The 20,432-nt window shown below is 55.1% G+C and overlaps 1 protein-coding gene across 4 annotated transcripts in view; it reads left to right on the top strand.

Moving 5' to 3' along the window:
- EPHB2 (EPH receptor B2) overlaps positions 1-20,432 on the top strand; it is a 145,078-nt gene that overhangs the window by 55,866 nt on the left and 68,780 nt on the right. For all 4 annotated transcript variants that reach the window (XM_080379604.1, XM_080379602.1, XM_080379603.1 and 1 more), the window contains exons 2-3: positions 1,094-1,158; positions 5,150-5,834. In XM_080379604.1, coding sequence (XP_080235730.1) covers positions 1,094-1,158; positions 5,150-5,834 — 750 coding nt within the window. The remainder of the gene's footprint in view (positions 1-1,093; positions 1,159-5,149; positions 5,835-20,432) is intronic.

Below are 20,432 nucleotides of genomic sequence, written 5' to 3'. Positions count from 1 at the left end.
CTACGGAGCAGAGGGGTATAATTCCTTCGGTATAATTCCTTCTGTGGGCATCACATTTGTCTCAGCCACAGAATCACCAGCCTGTGTAGTCTGTCCCACAAGCATCACACTTTTTCCCATGCCCAGCCTCGCTGTGCTGAAACCTTTGGGTGTGATTTCTAAACTGCATTTCCTAAACACTGGAATATCGTCCTGTTCTCTTCAAACATCAGCACTGGGCACAGTGCAGAAAAATCTCGGTGTTGCAACAAGCATGTTGCATGCCGACCTCGAGGATGGACAGTTACGCAGATGGTGGAAACCACTCCTGGTCCAGTCTATTTCTGATGGGGCTGTCTGGCCGGTTTCTGTGCTGGATGGGGAGCAACCTACACGTGTCAGCCTGAGTACTGGGGTGCCATAGCCTGAGCATCCCTTCTCATGCTGTCAGTGTAGGTACGCCAGCCTATATCTATTTGGGATGAAAAAAAAAATAAAATTCTGGAAGCGTGATGAAGGATGAGGAAGGTTTGCTGCCTGCGTGGCTTAGGGAGGCTTCTCCTCTGCTGGTCGGTGGTAGCATTGCCTGATTTATTTCGACCCAAATCATCTGGAAAACCAGCTTTAACGTTGGTTTAATTTTTTAGTACTTCGAAGTCCTAAAAGTGCTGTTGCTGTGTGCTACTGCATCACAAAGGATTCTGCCTACCGTGCAAAATGCTGGGAAAAAACTGCCCTGCTTTTGCACAAGAAACTGAAAGGTGATGGAGGAAAGCTGCTCAGGCTGGGTTCATTATCTCTAGCAGCTGTGGTACCCTGATTCTGGATTTTGAGGAGGAAAGCCCTGCTGGGCTGGTGGGTGGAGGAGGATGTGCCCCCATGCATTGCAGGAGACAAGGCAGCCAGGGAGCAGTGGGTGATGGATGGGGAAGCGGATGGGTAGAAGGAACGATACCTGGCTCTGCCCCAGCTGAGAGCTGGCCAGGGGTCTCAGCGCAGGCTGGGCTTGGAGGCTGTGGTCCTGGGCTGGCTCCTCTCCGCCTCTTTCCCCTTTGCTAGCCTCAGGCCAGTCACCGGCCAGCCACTGACTCCTTGTTTCACCTTCCCCCTGCAGAGACGCTGATGGACTCTACAACAGCCACGGCAGAGCTGGGCTGGATGGTGCATCCTCCGTCAGGGGTGAGTTATCCTGTCGCTTTACAGGGGTCTGGGGTCTCCTGCTGTGCGTGAGCGTAGGCGGGCTGGCTCCACAGAAGTCACTGAATCAAAGTGCCTTGGCCACGTGGAAAGGTCTAGTGGGAAGAGCACGAAGAGGATGACAATTAGAGTTCCTGATAGTTTTCTAGGAGGTGACGCTTCCAAAAAATACCCCAGGGCTGGAGGGGTGTAAATCTCACCCTATAGCATCAGGCCAGCGGGGTGCTGGAGGAATCATGCTCTTCATAAAGCCGGCCTGCAGCCACTTAAAAATCAGAGGGCGGGAGGGAGAAAATGCCAAGGCCACTGTCGTCTGTCCCCAGTGTCTCACTTGTTATCCCATTGCCTGTCACCTGGAGCAGAAAAGGATGAGGGCGCTGGCCTGTGAGGCTGCACCTACAGCAGCTGTTTGATCAAGTCCTGGAATGTCCAGCATTCCTGACATCCCATGGAGGGGCATTTGCTGGCTCAGCAACAACTGTCGTTCTGCTTTACCGGTGCCAGGAGTCCCCTGAGCCACATCCCAAGACCCCCCATAGCAAGCTCCTTTAAAGAAGAGCTTGGACAAGGCCGTGCGTGTCTGCAGCACCCACGGCACAAAACCGGAGTGGCCTCTGCCACCTCCGTGTCTCATGGGGCTTGTGTGGGGCATCAAGACGCTTCAGAGCATCCTGCCCAGCTCTGGCCGGCAGCAGTGTGAAGCCCCCGTGCCCGCCACCCCCAGACCTGCTCCCTCATGCTCAGATGGCCCAACGCAGCTTGGCCAAAGCCTGGAGATGCTCCCTATCCCCGTGCTCGGAGGTGGTGGCTCAGGCTCCATCCTGCCCTCCATCCACCCTCCGCAGGGGCTGGATGAAGACATTTCTGTGGACCTCACCCCAAGGCTGACAGAAAGCCCCCTCCCTGAGCCGACTTGGCAGAAGAAAAGAACCGGCCGCCCAAGGCCTCCATCGGGGAGATTAAACCTGGCTCCCCAGCAGCCCTGCTAGGACGGGGCACGGGCGCTGAGCACTGGTCCCCCATCACCATGATAAAGCCCCACGCCTGCCTGCCAGCCCGGCTGCTTTGCCAGCGCCGGCCAAGGGGGATGACGGGCGCACAATAGGCGGGAGCAGAGGTCAAGTCTTTTTCTCTCCTCTCCCAGCCTTTCTTGTTTGCGGCGTTTCCATATGTAAAGCACGCCTTGCTCCCCGCTCCCCAGCCCCACGGTAATGAGGCCTGGGCCTGCTGGAAGCCGTCTCCCTGTATTATTGTGCTGCCTTCTTCTTTTGAGCTCCCGGCATGTTAATTAGAGAGCGAAGAGAAAGGGAGAGGCTTCTAATTAAGCATCGAGGAAGCGCAGGGGCTGGTGCACGGGGGTGACTTTCTCTCCTCGCTGAGAAAAGGGAGCTTGGGAGCTCCCCCCCGCCCCCCCCCCCCCCCCCCCCCCCCCCCTTGCTCGCTGCTGCAAGGATGCAGGAGGATGCTGAGGGTCCTGAGCCTGGCCCCTGTGGTGCTCCCAGGTCCCCTGGCCCCATCAGGATGGAGATGTCCATCTGGGAAGTCCAGTGTAGCCCCGGCATCACTGGTGGGATCTCCTCCCATGCCCACCTCCAGGCAGGTCCCTCTGGGGGGCCATGGCATGCATCATGCTCTGCAATGTGCACGTCACGGGTGCTGATGCTGTGGTGCCTTCACAGCTTCTCCCAGTGCAGCCTCGTGCCCACTGGTGGGACAAGGCAAGGCATCCTACCCATGGGTGGCTGGCCAGGTTGGGTGCAGCCAGCATCATCTGGAAGGCAAAAGCTGATGGGTGCTCCACCTGTTTGTTGCTTCTTTGGTGAGAGATTCTAAAGTCCAGACAGTTGCTTTTTCTCTGGCTGTTGAGCCCCAATACTACATGTAGGTGTCCCCATGCCCTGCCTCCACCATCTATGGTTCAGCCTTGGGCTGTAGGGGTTCTCCTTCCACCACATGCTCTTCATGCTCATGCCCTGAGCCCTCCCTGGTGTGGGTGAGGACAGGGCAGCACTGCACATCCCTGAGCTGGTGACTTGCTGTCTCAGAGCGGGTGTCAGGAGTGGTCCAGGTGAGGGAGAGCCACACCAGAGGCAGAGCAGGGGAAGGAATTGTTTCCCTTGTCCTTTATTCCTTCACCCCGCTCCCAACCGGTGCCCTAAAAGATGGGGAGATCCTGCGATTTTCCATTATTACACCAAATTTATTTCTGCAAAATAAAGCAAATGATTCCCCTGCGTTTTGCAGGGATGCTCTCCTCCTCCCCCAGCAATGGCAGCAGATTTGCAGCCACTGCCAATCAGAAGTGGTTGGAGCTGTTTGGGGATCTTCCCTGACAGCCTTCTGTTGGGCTGTTAGCCTTGACGTGCGAGGAGCAATCTGTCTCCCATCTCGTGAGCCTCCCTCTGCAGTCCTGGGTGCCTTTGTGAGACCTTTTGCAGGCCAAGGGGCTGGGGCTGCTCTGCTCCTGCAGGGTTTTCCCTGCGGATCTGGGTCCTGGCACTGGTGCTGGATCCGGGCTGTGCTGCTGCCCTGCCCTGGGTGTCACGATCCTGCATCCAAGGCAGGGTTGTGCTCGGGGTTTCACGTCTGTGGGAAATGGCTCAGCTTCCACTTGAGCAGGTTTATGAACGAGTTCATGGGAAGCCATTCCAGCTGGCTGGAGCCGTGTCACACGCTCGCTGGACCCTGGTCCCTGCCGCCAGCATCACGAGGGTGCTGCAGGTGGGGAGGGGGCAGCACGGGGAGGTGCTTTGCTCTCCAGCAAGGTCCTGGGCTGGGGAAGATGTTCTGGTGAGCCAAGTGAATGGTTCTCCTCCCACACAGACCCTTTCCCGTCTGTACCTGCCACAGAGGAGTGGTGGGTTGCAAGCTGCAGCTCTGCCCTTCCCTGCTACATCACCCACCCCGAAGTCTCCCCATCCTACAAAGGATGGAGACAGCAAACACGGAAGGTTTTGGGGAAAAAAAGAGCCTGGGGAAGGGGCAGGGAGCTGGACAGGGCCGGGAGGTGTCTCAGCAGCTCTGAGCAATGTGGAGACTCCTCCAGAGCTGGCAGTCAGCTCTTGGTCAGCTGGGGGGAGCTGGATTGAGCTTCCCATGAGGGAATATGTCAGCTCTGAGCTCTCTTGCCAAGAAGGATGTTCCTGCCGTGCCGCAGCTCGTGGGACATCCCATAGATCCAGTTTAGGACAGCTGGGACTGCGACATGTGCACAGCTGCAGGAGGGACCCTAAAGATTGTTGGCCCTTGAAGGGGCAGGGATGAGGGCTGCCAGGGGGTCTTGCCCAGCATCTACTCGTCTGGGTAAGTTGCGGGGTCAGCTGGGCTCCCGTAAACCTTCCCTCCTGCCTCTGGGGAAAGGCCACTGGCTACTGGCCCGTGGCTCAGCCGGCCGCCTGCACCGGTGCTTGGGCTGCAGCCGGTGAGGAGGTTTTACGGCTGCATTACACGCTCCTGAGAAAGCAGGTCCTGTCTGCCACGTCTGTAACCGTAGCGGTGCGATGGGAATACATCTGCTAAAGGCATCGTGTTACTGTGCTGGGAGGCTGTGCCGTACCGCAGCCCACGGGCAGCAGCCCCTGCTAAAGACATTACCGCCTGCAGGGGAGGTGCGTGGCCCCACCATGCCCTGCCACCTGGCAGAGATGCTTTAGCATCAATCCGGGCATGGACCACGGTGCTGCTGGCAGCGAGATGGCCCCAAGCTCTGCTGAGGGCTTGGGTCACCTTGTCCCCGCGGTGCGGAGCCTGCCCGGTGTGCAGCATGGGTCAAATCCTGCCAGAGCAGGATGGAGGCTCGTAGGTACGGGGTGCTGGGCTTCTGGGGCTGCCTGGGTGATAGGGTGGACGCGGTGTGGGGCAGCTGGTGCAGGCAGAACCTGCCTGCTTGGCACGTGGGGGGGTTGGGAGAGGTGAGGTGGGTGGGAAGCATCAGTTCAGTGCAGCCCCTTGACTTTGTGTGTCCTGTCCGCAGTGGGAAGAGGTGAGCGGGTATGATGAGAACATGAACACGATCCGCACCTACCAGGTGTGCAACGTCTTTGAATCCAGCCAAAACAACTGGCTCCGGACCAAGTATATCCGGAGGCGAGGAGCACACCGTATCCACGTGGAGATGAAATTTTCTGTCCGGGACTGCAGCAGCATCCCTAATGTCCCAGGCTCCTGTAAGGAGACTTTTAACCTCTATTATTTTGAGTCAGACTTTGACTCGGCCACCAAGACTTTTCCTAATTGGATGGAGAATCCTTGGATGAAGGTGGACACGATCGCTGCCGACGAGAGCTTCTCGCAGGTGGACCTAGGTGGACGGGTGATGAAGATTAACACCGAGGTGCGCAGTTTTGGACCTGTCTCCAAGAATGGTTTCTACCTGGCCTTCCAGGACTATGGAGGCTGCATGTCCTTAATCGCCGTCCGCGTCTTCTACCGCAAGTGTCCCCGTGTGATCCAGAATGGGGCCGTCTTTCAAGAAACCCTCTCAGGAGCAGAGAGCACCTCTCTGGTGGCAGCCCGGGGGACGTGCATCACCAACGCAGAGGAGGTAGACGTGCCCATCAAGCTGTACTGCAACGGGGACGGCGAGTGGCTGGTGCCCATCGGCCGCTGCATGTGCCGGGCAGGCTACGAGTCGGTGGAAAACGGAACCGTCTGCAGAGGTAACCGCTTGCCTTCGGTCTCGCTCAGCGCGCTCGCCTCGCTGCCGACGGGCTGTGCTGGTGGCGGCAGTCAGGGTTTGCAGCTGGGTGCTGCGTGAGCTGCCTGGGAGTGACCTCCTTGAGCAAGGCTGGGAGAGAAGCACGTGGGGACGTGGGAGAGGAGCATGTGTGGGGATGCTGACTCCGTGCCCAGCTCCTCAGTTCCTGCCCCAGGCTCATCCAGCCATTGCAGAGCCTCTGCGTTACCTCTGGGTCCTCAGAGCCACCAGTCCCCAGGGTGCTGGCCAGGGGCTGGTGCCCTCCTTGTTCTCCAGGTCTTGGAGGGACCCACATGCGTGTAGCCGTGGTGCGTGCCACCCATCTGCAGTCACCTCCCAAAGCACTATGGCCGTTCTCACTTTGGTTTGTGCCCTGTGCCTTGACGTGGGCTGAAATGCTTCTGGGATGAGAGGAATGGCAGTGAGGGCACCCAAGGGTGATGTGGTGGGAAGGAGCAAGTTGTCTGCAGCGTTTTCCTGCTGAGGTGCGGGATGGTCATGAGCTGTTTGGGACCAGGCTCACCTCTCCAGCCTGGAAACCTCCAAGCTCCTGCAGTAGCTGGAGGTCTCCTGCCCCTGCAGATGTTGTCCTGCCCTTGCAGATGTTCAAAGCAGACTCCAGGAGTTCCTGCTCCATGAGCTGAGCACCATGGAGCCAGCATGGTCCCCGGCAAGTGAGAGGCTCCGCACTGCTCTCCCTGGAAGCACTGTGCCCAAACCCATCTCCGTGCCCCTCCCAGTCACGTGTGGGCTCGGGGAGGTTGAGAAAGGAGCTGCTGGGGGTATTGGGAGAGAGGTGGGGATCCGAGACTTGCATGTTTATTGGGCACCTGTGGCTGTACAATGCATAGAGCAAACTATAGCGTTTAGCAAATGGACTCCTCTCCCTCCCTGTCTTGGATGAACATCAAACTCCCATGACAATTTCGATAGCATCAGTGCACTCCGAGCAAAGCTGGGGTTTTCCTGAGATCAATTATAGATACATGGGTGGGCACTGCAGAGTGAGAGCTTTGTCTCCTCGGTTCTTGCTGTAGGAAGGGGTGGCTGGGCAGCACCCAGCAAGGTGCTGGTAGTGGGGAGACGGGCACACCGGAGAGCGGGTTGGACAGTATCTGGCCATGCTTAGTTGGGTCTGCAGGTTGGATGGTCCCCTTGGAGAGGGAACCATGTCTCCTGCTCTTGGCTGGGCTGCTCGCGACAAACTACAGATCCTGATGTGCTGCAGGTGTCGTGTCATATCCGTGCTTTGAGCTGCTCCTCCCTAGGGCACCCAATGTCTCTGGCCACCGAGCTTGGGGTGACCAAGTGTCCTCCAGCTGTGGCAAGGACGGTGCTGGGGAGGGGGGCAGCACAGCAGTACTGCTGCAGCGCAGGGTGGAAAGGGGGCCTGGCTAATCCCAGCCTCGAAGGGAAGATGGGTGTTTTATGACACCCAAGTGAAGCATTCGTAGCAACACCAGAAGGCCAAAATGATTCATGTCAGCTTTTCTGTCTCAGAGTTTGTTTTTTTTTTTTTTTTTCCCCTGAGCAGACCCAGCCCTGCACAGCGCTTTGCTCTGATGCAGCTACAGTTTCTTGGGGCTCCCTGGTCCTGCTGCCAGCCCAGCCAAGGGATGGTCCCTTTGCGTACCTCAGGGCTCCTGGGGTGCCTGGTGCAGGACCCTGTCCCTGCAGGATCCGGGGAAGAGGCGGAGTGGGCAGAAGCAGGGGGCCAAGGTGGAGGGAGCGAGCAGGAGGGAGAGGCCAGGTCTCCTCTTTGTCTGCACAGCAGCAGGATTTTGGGAGGTCCGTACCTCAGCATCTGTTTCTCCAGCCGGTGCTGGCGTGCGCCTGGCCCCGCACTCCCCGCCGTCATTAATCACACGGTGGCCGGCAGCCCACCGTCTCCGTGGGGCAGCTGACTCCAGGGCTCCCTTCCCCTCCCTTCCCCTCCCTTCCCCTCCCTTCCCCTCCCTTCCCCTCCCTTCCCCTCCCTTCCCCTCCCTTCCCCTCCCTTCCCCTCCCTTCCCCTCCCTTCCCCTCCCTTCCCCTCCCTTCCCCTCCCTGCGTGGGGCTGTGTGACTGGGGCTGGACAGGACCCTGGGGCTGGACGGGACCCCGGTGTCACGCCAGACTGGGTCACACCTTCCATTTTCCCCAGCAGAAGAAGAGCAGGGACTGGGAGGGGAGGCAGCCACGCAGCTGGCCGGACAGCCCTAGCACCCCCATCCTCTCCCAGCCCCCCCCAGTGAGCCCCACAGAGGTCTGGGGAGGGGGCTGCTCACCCCGGCTCAGTCGGGCAGGGACAGGGCTCCCCTCCCCAGCTCATCTCGGGAAGGACCTGCGGGATGCAGCCCTGCGGCCGTGCCCACCCCCATGGTGTCCTTGCCCCCCGTCCCCCCAGGGGCAGCGCACAAGCCGCCTGGTTCGGGGGGCTGGCTCGTACATGTGGCCGGCAGGTTTTCTGCTGTTTCGCGGGGTGGGAGGGAATCTGGGCCCCTTTCCAGAAGCAAAACAAAAGCAAATCCGAGCTGGCGCTGGGGGCGAAGGAGCTCTCGCACAGCTCGGTCACCCAAACAGGACGTGGCGGGGAGCGTGGGGGACGCGGCTCGCTGGTCCTGCCCCGCCGAGGGGTCCTGGTGGAAAAGGGCATCCCAAGCGATGGCCAACTCCCCTGTGCAGCTGCAAGGCGCTGGAAGGAGTTGCTCATTTTCTCCGCTGGACTTCTCATCTGGCTAATACGGCGCAAGGCTGCTCACGGCAGTGTACACAAGGGATATTTATGGAGGAAGTTCATGCATCTAACAGCTTAAGCTCTTCTAAGCTTGCAGCCCCAACACAAAAGGATTTGGGGGCAGTTAACAATTCTGTGTGGTTAAGAGATTTTCATTTTGCTGGGCCTTGCTCGCCAATCCCGCAGGGCCCTGTGAGGGGCTGCCTGCCCGCTCTGCTCCACTCCTCCGCTGGCTTCCCAGCTCCTTTCCGCGCTGGCGAGGGGCTCCCCGCACGCGCCTCCCCCCCAGCCAAATACGCCCAGGCCCATCCTCCCCGCTTCACCTTCTCCTGCTCCCTGCCTGCATCTTTTTTTTTTTTTTTTTCTTCTTCTCCATCTCCCTGTTCTTTGTCTGCCGCCTCCCCCCTTCTCCCCCGCCCATCCCTCCCATGCAGCATATTAAGCGCATTTCTCTACCTCCCGTATTCATTGGCTCCCCTCTGCAAGAGCAGAGGCAGAGCTATTGTGCTGCCTGCTCGCTCTTTTCGCACTGGACAGTTGACGAACGCTGCCTGCAAGGGTCTCTGCCTGCTCAGGGATGGCAGATGCTGGCTGCTGGTCCTGGCTGTTGAATCCTGCGTCCAGCTCTGCTCCATCTTGGGCGGGCAGCTTCTTGGTGGTGCTCCTGTGGCGATGACCGGGGGGCGTCCTTGTTTGGCCCTGGTAATGTGGGATGCTTTTGCCCTGCAGAGGCTGGTGGTGATGCTCTTGCTGTCATGTAGCGTCATCCTTTGGGGTCACAAGCGTTTCTGGGGAGGGGAGAAGCTAGTGACATGCTGGGAAGAGGAGAAACCTGGTCACCTAGGTGGTCTGTAGAAGATCCAGGCTGCCACCTGTTTTCTCCAGCTCGAGGGAGCCTGTGGGGAGCCTGAGGGCTCAGCAGTGCTCCCCTTTGGAGCCTGCCCTGCCTTCATTCTGTTCCATCCCTGGGGTGCAGAGCCAGGAGAGAGGATGTGAGGGTCCTGACCCAGCTCTGGCACCCAGCCTGGTACTGGTCCTGTCCAGCCCCACTTACACCACAGTCCAGCTCCACCAGTGACCCGGCTGGATACTCCCAGGTCAGCTCCATCACTGATTCTGCCCAAGTCCAGCTCTGAAAGGGGAAGGGTGGCCTCTAGGGTTATTGCTCTAGTGGGCTGGTACCCGGGGTGTCCCTGTATGGGGCTGGCTGGTAGGTTTTGGTAGGGCTGTGCCCTTGCAGATGTGTGTCCTACAGGTGGGCTTCGTGGTGGGCTTCTGTGCCTGTACTTGCATGTTACTTTGAAGTCCAAGCAGCTCCACCGTGTGATGGGGATGTGGGCGCAGAAGCAGTGATGCGCACCTACGTGTGTGTGAAGAACCCCGAGCTGTTCCTTCACCACAGAGGTGTGGGGAGCAGTGGGGGTCTGTCCCAGCTGTGCTTGGGTTTTGGAGGGGGACAAGTATCTGCTAAGGGCTCGGAGGGGCATGCAGCTTTCTGATGTGCTGGAGAAGGGTATGTCCTAAGTACGTGATGTTTTGAAGATAAGAGGCTGTTTATGGCTCCATGCCTGTTTTGGGTCTGAGCCTCCACTGATAATGCTGGACCCAGCCAATAAATTGTAAGGCCCTAGGGGTAATTAAGCTCTTACAGGAAGCATTCCTGGTTGAGCTGGAGCAGATGCAGCCAATAGTGATGTAAATGTTTCCAGAGATGGAGAATTGCCCGTTAAATGCTTCCAGCGGTCACTCCTGCCTTCTTACCCCTGGCATTCGGACCTTGGTGAACACACCTCTGCTTTCCGTGTGCCTGTTTAAGAGTAATCCTTGGCCCCCTGGTCCTCTGGTAAGGTTTTTGGCTTTTTTTTTTTTTTAGCTCTTCCCGTCCCTTGGTGCTGCTTTAGCCTTTCCATTGGCAGATCCAGCATCCACATCCAGGATGCTCACAGCGATCGGCCGAGTGGCTGCTCCAATTTCCCTCTTCCTACATCCCCCCTTTGCTTTACCCATTTGGGCAATGATGTTTCTCTGGGTGCTTTTGAAAGGTCCTTGTTCTTCCCAGTGGGACTGGGAGCAGACAGCTGCTGTGGCCCACATCCTTGTCCCTGGAGGTGTGATTTGACATGTATTTGTACTGAAATGCACATTCCTTGCTTGTGCCCCGCTCACCGAGGCATCCGGATTGCTGTGTGTCAGGAACCCATCATCTTCAGTATTTACCACACTACAACTTCCATGTCATCAGCTAACTTTATTGGGAATGCTTTGCGCTTTCTCCTGGGTCATTGATAAAAATGTTAAATAGCCCAGAGGCACGAACCAAATTTGTTGGCTCTAGTAGAAACAGACCTGCTTTCTGCGCATTCCCTGCTTAGATCTCAGACCGTAGCAGTATCAGCTTGCCAAGTTTTAATGCATTGAATATGTCCTACAGTGTCAGTGGACCCTCTAATTTCAGAATCAAAATATCATGTGTTACCAAGGGAAATGCTCTGCAGAAGTTTGGGTGCATTGCATTAACGCTGTTACCTCTCCAGCCAATCTTGTAATTGCATCAAAAAAACATGCAAGGCTAATTTGCCTTAATCTGTTTTCCATAAATGTACGTAGGTTGGCACTGCTGTTACTGCCTGCCTTTAATCCTTTGCTGACCGAATCCCGTAGCTGGCACATCCTTATTTGACTGGTACTGACGTTGCAGTGGCAGTCCTAAAATAGCCAAGGCTGCCTCATTTAACAAATGGCTTTTTCCTACATCTCTGAAACATCCTACTACTTCATGGCGTGTGGAAAATGAACGTTAACTGTCCGCTGGTTCATCAGCCATCTCTTTAAAACTCTTAGGTAGATGCTCTCCTGACATACTGATTTAACAATGTTTAACTTTAGTAGCTGCTATTTAACATCTTGAGTTACTGCTGGAATGGAAAGTATTTCACCATCATCCTATAAGATGATTACATCACCTGGCTTCTTCCCAAGTACAAAACAGGAATTTGTCTGCCTTTTCTACAGGATTGTTGACAATTTGAATGCTCCCAGCCGGCCGTGGCTCGATGTCATGGTGGATACTGCGTTCTGGGCTTCTCCTTCTGCTCCCTCTCTGCCTGGGAAGCAAGAATACGGCGTCTGTCTTTCCATTGCTTTAATTCTTCTCCCTCCCGCTTTTTTTGCTGATCTCTCCATGTCGTGAATCCAGTGAGGGCTGTGGTGGGGATTGCAACTGCTTGGTGCACCCAGGAGTCGGAGGAGATGCCAGCTTGTCCTCTGCACGTGGCTGGCTAGTGTTTGGGCTTCTGGAGCTGGGAGCAGGACTGGGGGAGCCAAGCAGAGCCGGGGGGCATCGGACAGGAGACTTGAAGCATTTATTTCCTGGTGGTCCCAAGCCCTACGAGATGCTGACTTCACCAGGAGGGTCACAGGTGGTCCAGGAGTGGGGCAGGACATGAAGGAAGGAGATGGACGAGTCTCCTCAGAAGGAGAAATGCTGCTTCTGAGGGAGTAGACCTTGGTGGCCAAAAGCAGGCAAAGGAAATGAGAACTGCTTCCTCGTTTTCTTTCGAGACAAGGGATGGGTCTGAGACCTTCCACAGAAGTCTTTTGTCTGTAGAGAAAGGGAGGAGATGAAGTCTGCCAGAAGAGGAGTGTGATTTTTGAACAGCAGGAGCATTGCAGAGCCCTCCCAGCCCTGTTGTGAAGGTGTAGGAGAGACCCCCGCAGGATGCAGGAGATCCCCCCAGAGCAGCCCACTAGGAGCGCAGAGGGGAACAGCATGTTCTCCTTCCGTAGCATGGGCAGGCCACGAGTCCCTTGGGTTGGAGGGAGGGATGGAGATCTCAGGTCCAGCAAAACCCACTGGGAATTCACTGATGGGAACGGTGGCCATCCCTGGGATTTCCTTTTGCATTGCTGCTATCTGCCCTAGTCGGTGCTTCCCAGTCCTTTTGCACGAACCCTTTCTTCTCTCTGCTCAAGATCTAACCCCCCAGGGCTGTGGGGGAGGTCTCTGCTCCCCTTCCTGCGTTGGGACAGGTCATTCCCCCCATCCTTACTCCCCAGGCATTCTGTTGTGCTGGGATCAGCGAGGAGCTGGGTGAGAGCAGACCCAGAGGGTCTCCACCACGGGGTGATGTCCTGGCTGCAGGGGCCGAGCCCCGTTGTAACGCGGGTGCTTTCCTGGAGCTCACACCTGTCCTGATAAGAAAATCTCCCCCTGACTTATTTTTACAACAGCATTTTGGATCAAATACCACATTCCTGGTCTTGCTACGCCCGTGTGAGCGGGGACCAGCAGCATCCCGTGCCAACACCGGGGGAGAGCAGCGTTTATTCCTGCTTTTCCTCACTCTCCTTCATAAGCCTCCCCCTCCCCCCTATTTTTTTTTTTCAATTCTGAGAAAAGTGGTAAACATTAATAGGAACTGGAATGAATAGCTGCGATCCAGGCCCGGGCTTCCAGGATTTTAACTCATTATTGCCATAAAATGAAGGGAATGTGGTTTTTACTGTTCGCTTTTCCTTTGAATCAAAGTGCTCGGAGATCTGGAGGGCAAGGAGGGTTTTCCCCTGAATTCATCAGTGCTGCATCGTTATGGGGCAAGAGGAGAATGTTCTTCATCGTGTGAAACCTGAGGAAAATCGGAGAAAATGCTACTTTTGAGGATTTCTTTTTCATTTGGAATTTTTCTGCGAGTCGGGCCAAAGCTGAGAGATACTGAGAAATGCCCTCAGACATTCTGCACTGATTTAAAGTTATTCGGATGTCAGATGATCACTTTGTAAGAGCACAATTGTTTTAGTTTAGCAATACAAGGTAAAAATCTTACAGCAAATTTAATCTAGAAGCCATGATTAGCTTAATTAGCTCCAGGGAAACTCTTTATTGTTCCCCATATGCCTTAGAAACATAGTATATCACTTGAAAGTATACATAAAAGTCCCCATAAAGGTTAAGAGATGGAATCAAAGTATTCATAGCTCACACAATGGCTGTGTTTACACAGACCAGACTTCAAACAACATTAAATTAGGTTTGGCCAAGCAAAATACGCAATTTTCACATTTTGGAGGAGACCTTAAGTTCAGCGACACCGAGCCGTGATACCCCGTCCTCGCGTGGGTGGGTGTTAGAACTTAAACATTGTAAAGGAAGGAGGTGCACGAAGGATGCGGAGCAAAACCGGGCAGAAATTAAAATTAAAAAAAAAAAAAAAAAAAAAAAAGAGAGGGACAGGAAAGAAGGGGCACAGCCCAGCAGATGGTGGGGTGTGGGCAGCAGCTGGTTGAAGGCTGGGTGGGCTGTGGCCGTGCTGGAAATACATTTACAAGCCAAATAGGCTCTGAACCAGCATCTTTGACTGCCTCCCTGCCAGCAAGCTTCAGCACACATCCTCCTCCGAGTGAGTGGCAGCCCCGTGCCCACCTAACTCAGGTGCCTTTGCGGGAGTCCAGCATCTGCCCAAGAAGTGGGGAAACTGGTTATAGAACATGAGAAACTAGTAATTTGCAGATTGGCAGGTCTTACAGGCTGGAAAACGAGCAACAAGGTGTAGTGTGAGCAGGAAACTGTAATTCACTGGATCTTGGAAAGTCCTACTGAGACCCGGAGCTACCAACTCAGTGCCTTGCTCCTCCTGCATCCTTTTCTTTGAATGGCACCTGAAAGGAGGGACCTGTGTGAACACAATGTGTTCTGCAGGTAGGTGCCTCCTGTGAAGCCTTTCCAGAGTGCTGAAGCAAGAGCTTCAAAGACAGAGGGAGTTCTTCTTCCCTTCAGCAGGTTGAAATGATGCTTGCCAAGGTGCTAGCACCTTCCTGGAGTCCTTGGAGATAAACTGGGGATACTGGCTTTGCTCCTTGTGTCAGAAACTAGACACCCTTGGAAAAATCCGTTTTGTGGTTTCAGTTGGCCAACGGGGCTCTCGATGCTTGAGTTTACAATTCTGTGCTGAAGTGCATCCCAAGCGTGGGCTGTGGGTACCGCAGTGATGCTGCGGCGGCACCTGGGGAGGTGATGGGCACACCTGAACCACGAGGTGAGGGTACCATCAGAAGTCCGGAGGTTTGGTGGGAGATGGCTAAAAATAACTCCTATGACTAATGGGGCAGATTCAAAATAGGTTTTGAGGGAATAACTGGTTGTTCCGTATTTGGTTGCTGACAGTTTTCAACGCCGAGCTCCTACTTTGGAAAGTCTTTTTGCACTTTTGGAGTATTGTCACATTCAGAGCTCATGGAGACCCTGTGTTCAAGAAGACAATTTTTAAGTCTGAAACCAAAGCTAGCAATTTCCTTTCAAAACATTATGATCCCAGGAGTACCAGGTTGTTACACCTGCAGCTGTGACAGGAGACAGGAGCAGAGTGAACAATAAATGGACATGTGATAAAGGCTTTATTCAGTTTGAACCATCAAAATGCCCAAACCATCAAGATTAGTCAGAATTAAAGTGCAGCCTGAAGTGGAGCCCATAAAGTAGAGTAACGGGGATGCTTTGCTCCAAATGGCATTTCTCCCAGCCTGGATGGCTTTTGAAAAGATCGTAGCGACTTTTGAAGCGTCTGTAGTAAAAGATAATATTTGTCAAACAGCAAACAGCACACTCCATTAAATGCACGATATCTGCCTTTTTACGGCATCGGCTCTCCAGGAGGCTTTCTGCGGAGATGCGGGAAGGGTCTGCGCAGCGTCAGGGGCTCTCAGACACCAGCGGGTGGTTTCCATCACGCTGGTCCACCTTGCTCCCTGCCCTTTGGGAAGGCTGTTCCCGAGCGCGGGGTCTACACCCTCCCAGGGTGTGCAGAGCCAGGGGATGTGGGCTGGTGCCCCCCGTCCAGCGGTCCGAAGCGCCCACGTGTGTTGAGCATCCAGGGGCGGGCAAGATGTGGGACATTGCTGGGCATCAGATCCTTAACTGGGGATTTCTAAGGTGCTGGTCTCTCTTTTGAGGCATTTCAGTGGAAACCAACTTCTTTCCACGAGCCTTCCTCTGCCCCTTTCCCTCCCTTCCCTTTTTCCTTATCCCTCCTGTCTTGTGTGCTGGTGACAACTCTCTAGGCGCGCATATTGCTGTCAGCATGATCAAGAGCATTATTTTGGCAGATAACCTCCCCATTCATCCCCACCTGGATGGCTCGGGGTCCTACAGCACCATCTTTGGCTTGCAGGGAGCTGTGCTGAGGGAGGAGGAGGAGCAGGAGATGATGCCTGGGGCTGCCCAGGCAGCAGATGCTGGAGCTGCTCTCTCATGCCAACCATCACCCAGAGGATTCCCGTAGCTGAAGGCATGAAGCTTAGGAGGGTTTACCACAGTGGAAACACTACTGCTGCAGGTCACACGGCGAGCAAAATTAATTCTGAGCCTTTTGGTGTATACGTGCAGCTATCGTTAATAAAACCGAGAGTAAAAGCGGGGAAAACGGGATTAGGAGAAGCGTTCAGGGAATGACTCACACCCGGAGAAGCTTCTCGTTCACCTTTCCCTGCTGTGCACCCCAGTGATGGATTAAAAATTGCCTCTGTTCGCCGTTGTGGCGGTACTTACAGCCCACAGCACGCTTCCCGGTGCGTGGTACGGCGAGCGATGCTCGCACTGTAATTTTCAGTCACCTTCACAAGTACAGTGGTTATGCCGTTACCGTCACCTACGTCAGCTTGGACATTGATCCAAGCAATAATGCTGGTATTTTACTCTCAATTTATACCCTAGGAGTGGACCTGGTGGCACCAACTGGAGAATGAGGTATGAGGGAGCTGTTGGAGGAAAAATAAGTCTCCAGGCTTTCTCCAGCTCAGCCTTCCAGCTGCAGCCGTGCACATCCTAGCCTTAGGACCTGTAAAAGGTCTGCGGCGCTGGAAATGGCAGGGTGCACCAGTTTGCCCTTGGGTACTGCTGACACTGGGTGTTCTGCTTTCTAAAGAGGATTAGGAAGCCAGAAGAGGCACTTTTATCATGCCCACTGCTTCCTTGCATCACCACCATGAGTACGGTTAATTTGCAAATAGAGTGACAAATCTAAGTGTGTGTATCTTCAGGATACCCTATAATTAGAACTGGTCTCTTTTTCTTTTTTTTTTTTTTTTTTTCTTCTGGAAAGTTTTTTTGCTGTCTGGCTCAGATGGAAGCGATCCCAGTTTGTTTTTCTTTCTCTTGAATTAGAGCACAGCTGCTCTTTCCAGGATTTCCCAGGCAAAAATATGCGCACGGGGACCTGCCCGACACGCACGGTGGTTCCTCCAGGACATCTTGAGCCCGATGCACGTGCGCTTCACATGCAGCCTGTGAACGCTCGACAGCTTTAATGATTTGGTGAGCGTTTGGCTCTCTCTGCCTTTGCAGGAGCTGTGGCACAGAGATTTGCCGTGTGCCAGGGCTGGTTTTCGGGTGGCAAAGCCGTCAGTGCAAAGCTGAGCAGGGGGGTCGGGGTGGACCCAAGTGCAGTTTTGCTGCGCTGTCCTGCCTAAAGAAGAGAGGGCTGGTGCGATGCATTTCTCTGGCAGCAGAAGTCCTGGCTCCCGGCTGGGTTGCCTGACACCAGGGCTACCGTGAGGAGGGGTCACAGAGGCTTCGGTGGGAACCAGGAGGAGGTTGCCAAGCTGGGGACGGGGTAGCAGGATGCATGGGACCACTGCTGCTGCACCAGCCCAGTCGTGTTGCATATGTCTGGGGGGACACGTACCCTGGGATGGGGTTTCCATGGCAACCAGAGCTGTGATTTCCTGCACGCTGTGCTGGAAGGCCAAAAGCAAATGCAGGTGGGAGGGAGGAAGCAGCGTATGGTGGGCAATATGCCCTCCCTGGGAGGCTGCATCCCTGAAGCGCAGAGAGGAGGGAAGGAGGGCATTTCGGTGCCCTGAGCTCACTTGCCACCTCCCCGAAGCTCAGAGCACGGCTGGGAGCAAGGGCAGCCCTGGCAGAGGGCTTGGGGGGGGAGGGCAGCATCCATACCTACGGGTGTCTGGCACGGCGTGTACTCCTGCTGTGGCAAGGGCTGCCTAGTCCAACATGCGCTTGCAAGGATGCAGCATCATGACAGAGCTCCATGCCAGCCCAGGTAGCTCACTAACGAGCAGAATTAATTAATTAGCCTGGGGGGAACTGCGCAATAGCGCTGTTGGCATTTGGTCTGTAGCCTCTGCCTGTGTGCACTGCAGTGCCCGGGGGAGCATCCCGCCGTGCGGGTACCACTGTGGGAGGGTGACGGGGGCAGATCGGGACAGGGATGAGACACCAGCCAAGGTGGAGGTGACACCCCTGCATAGAGACACGTGCAGCCAGGTCAGGCAGGAGGGTGGGACCCTCAGGCGGCTGCTGGATCCCGCCACAGGCACATCTGGATCAGAATTGGTGCAAAGTGTGAGGCTTGTAGGGGGTCCCAGATATTTTATCCTGCTGTGAGTTGACTTGCAGGATACTCCTTGGAGTGCAGGCGTGTGCCTCTCGCGTGCCCTGTGGGTGTGTGGCATTGCCCTGGCACTGCTGCATCCCTACCCTTGGGCTGACATGCCCGGGTCCCCGCTGTCATATGCCACCTTCGAACCTGCGGGCCGGGTTGCGGCTGCAGCAGTGATGAGTGCTGGAGCTGCTAGCAGACTGGAAATGTCTTTTGTCAAAGCTTGAGATGCCTCCAACCTCCTTTAATTAAAGACAATTACTGCTTTCAGCCCCTCTTCACAGCTCAGCTGGGTTGTTTGCAAACACACAGCTGCGGGAGTCTTTGTGCCCCACTCCGAGTCCCGCTTCCCTGGAGACGCACAGAGGTTTCTTTATTATCAGCATTATGGCTAGCGAGCAGCTGACAAGGAGGAGGGGGCGTCCCAGGCTCCTGGGGGGTTTTGAAGTGCAGCACTAACTCTGCAGGGCAGCCTGGAGCAGCCCTGCCTGCTCGTGTCCAGCTTTTCCTGCAAAACCTTCTGCGTGGCAAAGCCGAGCAGCACTCGGTGCGGGGAGAGTGGCTTTCGCTGGGGGCGTGAAGAGAAACGAAGCGGGGTGAATGGTAATGGAGGCGTTGGGGCTGCAGAGAAGGTGGCTCTTGGCCCTGGCTGCAGAGACAGGGCTGAGCAGACCTGGGATGTGAGCTCTGGATACGTCCTTTTCAATAACCCTCTGCTGAGTTAGCCGTGACTTTGCATGCTCGTGTAAAGATGCTGCTTCGCTTCGCTGCAGGAGCTGCACCAGGCAGGCCAAATCTGGGCTTTCTCGACCAAACTGTGCTCAGAAAAAAAATATCTGAAACCTCCTGTAACCAATAACCCCCCTTTCTGTACTTGAATAACTCAGAGGCAGCCAAATGGAGCTTAACCAAACTTTCCAAAACAGTCAGGGCTGGCGCGAGAACAAGCAGCATCCACTGCAGCCCTCTGGGATGCTGTTTCCAAAAATATGAGCCCCAGCACAGCGGCGGTGCGTGAAACTGTCTCGTAGCCCTGGCTCTTGTACGGATCCAGCCTTGTTCTGCAGCGCCGTGTCCAACCCCAGATGCTGAGGCCAAGGCCATGGCTTCTCCGTTTTCAGGTGCCTAATGGTTTCCTCCGGGAGGAGCCGGGGTGGGAGAGCCTAACAGGCAGGCCACCGCCTGCCTTGGAAGCTTTGAGTTGTTAAATCTGCCTGGTAAGTGCTCAGCCTTCAGGCTCAGGGGAGCCAAGATCCTTTTTTTTTTTTAGCTACAAACAGCCTGACACTGCTGTGTCTTCTCAAATTCATTTTGCAGCTCCGATTCCCTGGCGAGCACTAATCACTGGGCTGAGCATGAAGGGAAACGTAGCCCTCAAATGGGAAGCCCAGAAGCTTTTTCCCCTTAAACAGCCTCTCTCTGGACATCTTTGATCTGTTTTGGGGTGGTTTCTTATTCCACAGAAGGCTCCTGGAGGCCGGCAGAAGAGTTGGAGCAACCTCCTGGAACTGGTTTAAATGCAGGTGCAGGCACCATGCTGGGGATTTAGTGTGGGCAGTGGATGGGCAGGGTCGGACACCCGTTGCAAGGGCAAAGACCAGGGCTTTGGAGGCCTTGTAGCTGCAGTGTTCGTGTCTGCAGGATGCTGGGCTTCTGGTGACACTGTCCACAGTTCTTAGTGCAACATCATGGGATGCTGGGGCTCTGGGGTCACAGTCTGTGGTCCTTAGTCCAATATCATGGGATGCTGGGGCTCTGGGGACACAGTCCACCGTCTTTAGTGTGACATCATGCTGGGTGTCCTGCTGCTTTCATGGGAGGAGGTGACTGTCCTTAGCCCATCAGCTGGGGAGCTCTGAGCACAGACAGCTTGGTGGAACAAGGTTTGCCAGCCCTTCCAGTTTCTGTTCCAGGTGCTGGTGCTGTTGACTTGGCTCACCAGAAGGTACATATTTGAGGCTGGAGTGTGCTCTAGAAATGGACATCCTCCAGGTTACGTCCTCTGGGAAGCTGTTGGCTGCAGCTCTTGGTAGCTGGAGGTCCCATGGGTGCTGACCGGTTGGTCCAGGCAGACCCAGAAGCACATCCAAGAGGTGTCTGAGAGAGAGTTTCCCATGTGTTGAGCGTGACTGCGTGTGTGACGGGGAAAAAAAAATCACCTTTCCAGAAGCATCTGGGTGTTTATTGGTTTGCAAAGGTCTGTCCTGGCCAGACAGTAGGAGAAATAAGAGGTGGATGGGGTGATGATTCCTCCTGTCTTCTGGCGTGCTGTTTGTATTTTCAGTGCCCACGGTGTCTTGCGGCAGTAAGTTATGCGATTTAATTATGCACTACGTTAAAAAATAAAATGTCCTTCCACACTGTAAGAAATTGCAAGCAATATATTCCCATTCATGTCTCCTGTATTCCTGATGGCTTTATATACCTCCCTGAGTGGTCTCTTTTCAAAAGGAAG

Source organism: Falco punctatus, assembly GCF_963210335.1.
Source record: "Falco punctatus genome assembly, chromosome: 3".
NCBI lineage: Eukaryota > Metazoa > Chordata > Aves > Falconiformes > Falconidae > Falco > Falco punctatus.
Note: the sequence above shows the minus strand (reverse complement) of the source record. Positions and strands in the feature narration are given on the sequence as shown.